We start from the raw sequence: 6,190 nt of genomic DNA on the forward strand, positions 1-6,190 counted from the left end.
CAATAACCTCACCATTGCGGAGGTTATAGAATGATAGGCCATTGAGCCCATCGACCCGTGTTGGCTCTTTGAAACAGAAATTGTTTTGGTTCCACTCCCTCCACTCCTCAAATTCCTGAATTTTATCCTGTAAATAGTTACGGTTCAAGCCTTGAATCCTCCCTCAAAGTCCTCCCCTTTGCTTTTATCCCTGGAGGCTGTACAAGGATCAACCAGCCTTCACATCGCTCTCTCTCCGTACAATTGCCACAGGGCGAGACTGAAGTGATTCATCCATGCCCGCTCCCCACCGTACCTGTGACTCTTCCCCCATCCTTTTTCCCTGCCCTACCATCACTCTGTGCCCACCTGCCTCACTCCATCTCCTCACCATGTGCCCACCCCTCCCCCCATGCCTCATGCCCCCATACCACCTCCCTTCGCCCCTCTCCCGTCTCACCCCCGTGCCCCCTCGCCCTGCCTCCCGTTTGCCATTAATATCAAACTCATTTTCGACTCGGGTGAATCACAAAGTCTCTTTCATCTCTCAGAGCAAGAGCTGCCTGAATAATTAACCACAGAGTGTCAACTGCGAACTGTCAGGAGGGAGGCAGAGAAGGAGTGAGAGTGAAAGAGACAGGAGAGGAGGGGAGGACGAGGGAGGGAGCTGGAGGGGAGACGCAGAGAAAAGGGGAGGCAGTGAGAATGCGTGTGTAGCACATCGGGCGGAATTAGTCCCAGTGTCAGACACTGACTGAAAACCAGTGTGTTTCTCTCCAGAAACACAGCCAAGCTGTCAGACCCGGTTTTGTGGTTTACACTGTCACTCTGGCTAGGCAGGACGTGATAGAGCTGGCAAGGCCGGCTCCGCAGAGATCAAAGCACCATCTCTAAAGATCAGCATGTAAAGCACGGTTCCCCAACCCACCCACAAAAACAGGAGTCCCCCCCCCCCCCCAACAGAGACGGGAGCCCTCCCCCACCCATCGAGATGGGCGCCCCCCCACCCACCCATCGAGATGGGCGCCCCCCCACCCACCCATCGAGATGGGCGCCCCCCCACCCACCCATCGAGATGGGCGCCCCCCCCCCACAAGTATCGGGATGACCTAACCCCACCACACCAGTATTGGGAAGCACTCTCTCACCCCATCACCATGGCAGTAACGGGCTCCAGCCCCCACACAGGGCCCCCCACACAGGGCCCCCCACATATGCGGAAATGTCCCCAAATGGAGGTTGGTTAGCCCCACCAGAGCCCCCTCGGCTCTGCCCCCTTGATGCCCCCCTTGGCACTGCCCCCATAGCACTGCCAGGGAATAATGTTCAGCCTTGTCCCTCAATCTCCGGTTCCTCCGGAATCCTCTGTGCCCCAGGCGGTCATCACGACCGGCTTTCGCGTTTGAAAATCTGTAGTGTTTAACGGCGGTGTGATGTCACACCGCTGGATCCGGGTGGGGGGGGGGGGGGGGGGGGGGGGGGGGGGTGGGGGGGGGGGGAAACAAAAAAAAAGAGTATACGCTGAAGGGCAGTAGCTGCCACATTAAGCCTTTTAATTATATTAAAATGTATGTTCATTCTTGGAAATCAGCGTCACACCCAGAAGGGGTTGGGGGCCTCATACTGAGACCATGCCAGCACAAATCCCACTTTCAGCTGCTCGCAAGATTTGGCGGCCATCACCGGACTTGCACCCGCGGCAAAGGGGGCAGCTAGCTCGTGTCCCACAGTCTCCATTGTGTCACTCCTGTAGAACACTGCCAATGGAAATCGCATACGAAAGCTGTACCAACAAGAGTAAAATAAATGTGATGGTCTGAAAGACCGGTCCCTTTTTGAAAAATGTTTCCAACCCACGCAGACACGGGGGAGATGTGACCAGTCCCTTTTAAATGTTCTATTTTATTGCTAACTGGGGAGAGATGAGACAGGTGGAGTACATCCAATGTTACTGCGAAAGCCTCTGATAGGAGGGGGAAAAGCTTAGTAATGGAGCCAATAAATCAAAAAAATATATAGCAACCTCCTTTTCGAACAGCAGAGAGAGTGAAACGTTGATTCAACAGAGAGAGGGGTGGTGGGGGAGAAATCATCCAACTGTCTGAATAAGACTACACACAACTCACTTCAAATCAACATCGCCTGGATTCTCAAATGAATTGAGGAGTTATTCGAAAATAAAAATGAGACACAGGAGCTGGTTCCAGAGGGTGGAATTAAGAGCAAACAGGCTTCGAGTAGTTTTTCACAAACTCAAATTAACAGGAGGATAGCAACTTTGTTAGATATATTCCTAAATATTCGATGATAACATCAATCAGGAGCACATTAAAGAGAGAGGAACAGACATAGAGAGGGGAAGATTTTTATTAGAGATAAACATATATATTGGAGAGCATGTAAAGAGAGACATACATGCAAGAGACACACATATACACACATGACATATCAAACATACATATCAGAAAAATATACATATTAAATAAGTATATACATCAGAGGGAATAGACATATACATGAGATGCATAGAAACACATGTAATATATACACATTAATGTATGTGAAAATAGGTAAACATATATTGGAGAGTGAGACACATATTAGAGAGTTTTCAAGCTCTGTTATTAGTTATATTTCTCGATGTCCTGTGGATTTAAAGGGCCCTTACCCAGTCCTGGGATGAAGGTGTTGAGGAAGAGACAGAAGACAGCCAGTGGGAAAGGCATGTAGGGGATGGCTGCTCGCAGACAGCTCTTCTTCTCCCGAACCTGGATAACTACCCCTCGGCTGGAGGACAGCCCCGTCACACTGACCGACTCCTCCATGTCGGGGCTCCGGCTATCAGCCCCGCTCTCTGCGCTCGAGCTGCAGAAACAACTCCTGCTGCTACCGCCGGGCGGAGCCGAGCTGCCTGGATGGGACGGGCTGGGCGCAGACACACACTTAAAGGGACAGGCCGAGGATTAAATACACACTTAAAGGGGAAGACAGAGCATCAATACGCCTTTAAAGAGGCAGACAGAGGATACCTATACACTTAAAGGGACAGCCAGAGGATAAATCCGCCCTTAAAGAGGCACATTAAAGGAGCAGGCAAAGGATAAATACATCCTTAAAGGGGCAGGCAGAGAATAAATGCACCTTTAAACAACAGGAAGAAAATAAAAACACGTGTAAAATGGCAGGCAGATGAATGAAGAACTCTTAAAGAGATAAGCAGAGATTAAATGCACCTTTAAAGGAGTAAACAGGATTTTTAAAAATTGGATTGGATTTGTTTATTATCACGTGTACCGAGGTACAGTGAAAAGTATTTTTCTGTGAGCAGCTCAACAGATCATTAAGTACATGGGAAGAAAAGGGAATTAAACAAAATTCAAGAAAATACATAATAGGGCAACACAAGATATACAATGTAACTACATAAGCACTGGCATCGGATGAAGTATGCAGGGTGTAGTGTTAATGAGGTCAGTCAATAAGAGGGTCATTTAGGAGTCTGGTGACAGTGGGGAAGGAGTTGTTTTTGAGTCTGTTTGTGCGTGTTCTCAGACTTCTGTATCTCCTGCCCGATGGAAGAAGTTGGAAAAATGAGTAAGCCGGGTGGGAGGGATCCTTGATTACGCTGCCCGCTTTCTCCAGGCAGCGGGAGGTGTAGATGGAGTCCATGGATGGGAGGCAGGTTCGTATGATGGACTGGGCGATATTCACGACTCTCTGAAGTTCCTTGCGGTCCTGGGCCGAGCAGTTGCCATACCAGGCTGTGATGCAACCCGATAGGATGCTTTCTATAGTGCATCTGTAAAAGTTGGTATGGGTTAATGTGGACATGCCGAATTTCCTTAGTTTCTTGAGGAAGTATAGGCGCTGTTGTGCTTTCTTGGGGGTAGCGTCAACGTGAGTGGACCAGGACAGATTTTTGGAGATGTGTACCCCTTGGAATTTGAAACTGCTAACCATCTCCACCTCGGCTCCATTGATGCTGACAGGGGTGTGTACAGTACTTTGCTTCCTGAAGTCAATGACCAGCTCTTCAGTTTTGCTGGCATTGAGGGCGAGATTGTTGTCGTTACACCACTCCACTAGGTTCTCTATCTCCCTCCTGTATTCAGACTCGTCGTTGTTCGAGATCCCGCCCACTATGGTCATATCATCAGCAAACTTGTAGATGGAGTTGGAACCAAGTTTTGCCACGCAGTCGTGTGTGTACAGGGAGTAGAGTAGGGGGCTAAGTACGCAGCCTTGCGGGGCACCGGTATTGAGGACTATTGTGGAGGAGGTGTTGGTGTTCATTCTTACTGATTGTGGTCTGTTGGTCAGAAAGTCAAGCATCCAGTTGCAGAGTGGAGAGCCAAGTCCTAGGTTTTGGAGCTTTGATATGAGCTTGGCTGGGATTATGGTGTTGAAGGCGGAACTGTAGTCAATAAATAAGAGTCTGATGTAGGAGTCCTTGTTGTCGAGATGCTGTAGGGATGAGAGTAGGGCCAGGGAAATGGCGTCTGATGTGGACCGGTTGCGACGGTATGCGAATTGAAGTGGGTCAAGGCGTTCCGGGAGTATGGAGGTGATGCGCTTCATGATCAGCCTCTCGAAGCACTTCATTACAACTGACGTCAGGGCCACCGGACGGTAGTCATTGAGGCACGTTGCCTGGTTCTTCTTTGGTACCGGTATGATGGTGGTCTTCTTGAAGCAGGTGGGGACCTCGGAGTGGGGTAGGGACAGGTTAAAGATGTCTGTGATTACCTCTACCAGTTGGTCCGTGCAGGCTCTGAGTGCACGACCAGGGATCCCATCCGGGCCCGTCGCCTTCCGTGGGTTCACTTTCAGGAAGGCCGATCTGACTTCGGAAGCTGTGATTCATTTATGGGATGTGGGTGTTCCTGGTTAGGGCAGCATTTATTGCCCATCCCTAGTTGCCCTTCAGAAGGTGGTGGTGAGTTTCCTTCTTGAACGCTGCAGTCCCCGAGGTGTAGGTACACCCACTGTGCTGTTAGGGAGGGAGTTCCAGGATTTTGTCCCAGCGACAGTGAAGGAACGCCGATATATTTCCATCACAGGGTGGTGAGTGACTTGGAGGGGAACTTCTAGGTGGTGGAGTTCCCAGGAATCTGCTATTCATATCCTTCTAAATGGTAGTGGTCGTGGGTTTGGAAGGTGCTGCCTAAGGAACCTTGGTTTACTGCAGTGCATCTTGTAGATGGTACACACGGCTGCCACTGTTCGTTGATGGTGGAGGGTTTGGATGTTTGCGGAAGGGGGAGCAATCAAGCGGGCTGCTTTGTCCTGGATGGTGTCGAGCTTCTTGAATGTTGTTAGAGCTGCACTCATCCAGGCAAGTGGAGAGTATTCCATTACACTCCTGACTTGTGTCTTGAAGATGGTGGACAGGCTTTGGGGGGAGGTCAGGAAGTGAGTTACTTGAAATGAAAATGATAATCACTTATTGTCACAAGTAGGCTTCAATGAAGTTACTGTGCAAAGCCCCTAGTCGCCACATTCCGGCGCCTGTTCGGGGAGGCTGGTACGGGAATTGAACCGTGCTGCTGGCCTGCCTTGGTCTGCTTTAAAAGCCAATTCTTTAGCCCTGTGCTAACCCAGCCCCTACTTGCCGTAGGATTCCTAGCCTTTGACTTGCTCTGGTAGCCAGAGTATTGATATTGCTAGTCCAGTTCCGTGCCCTCTTAAACCAACATAAACAATGCAAACATATTCTTAGAGCGGCTGGCAGTGAATAAATACATCCTTAAAGGGGTAAGCAGTTTTCAATCCACTCTTAAAGTAGCAGGCTGTGAATAAGTGTACCCCTAAAGGGGCAGGAACTTAATAAATGCACGATTGGAAACAAGGGGTCCAAATAAATTTTCAGAAGTCAAAGACCAGGACCAGGCCTTGAGAGGCAGAGGTTCCTTGATGATTGACATTTTGGGGCACCAATGACAAGCGTCTGAAGGAGGAGCAGTTGAAGGTAGAAGATCATGTGACTACATCTCCTGGAATGTATCCATCCAGAGTTGACAACCCTATTTTTTTTTATAAATTTAGAGTACCCAATTCATTTTTTCCAATTGAGGGGCAATTTTGCATGTTCAATCCACCTACCCTGCACATCTTTGGGTTGTGGGGGCGAAACCCACGCAAACACGGGGAGAATGTGCAAACTCCACACGGACAGTGGCTCAGAGCCGGGATCAAACCTGGGACCTCAGCG

At 49.5% G+C, this 6,190-nt stretch overlaps 1 protein-coding gene across 1 annotated transcript in view; it reads right to left on the reverse strand.

Moving 5' to 3' along the window:
- The window catches only part of stum (stum, mechanosensory transduction mediator homolog), an 85,330-nt gene extending 82,443 nt beyond the window's left edge, over positions 1-2,887 (reverse strand). Inside the window, exon 1 of the mRNA XM_038798762.1 lies at positions 2,648-2,887. Within this exon, the coding sequence (XP_038654690.1) occupies positions 2,648-2,804 (157 nt within the window). The 5' untranslated portion in view covers positions 2,805-2,887. The remainder of the gene's footprint in view (positions 1-2,647) is intronic.
- Between the last annotated feature and the right edge of the window lie 3,303 nt (positions 2,888-6,190).

Source organism: Scyliorhinus canicula, chromosome 6 (assembly GCF_902713615.1).
Source record: "Scyliorhinus canicula chromosome 6, sScyCan1.1, whole genome shotgun sequence".
Lineage (NCBI taxonomy): Eukaryota > Metazoa > Chordata > Chondrichthyes > Carcharhiniformes > Scyliorhinidae > Scyliorhinus > Scyliorhinus canicula.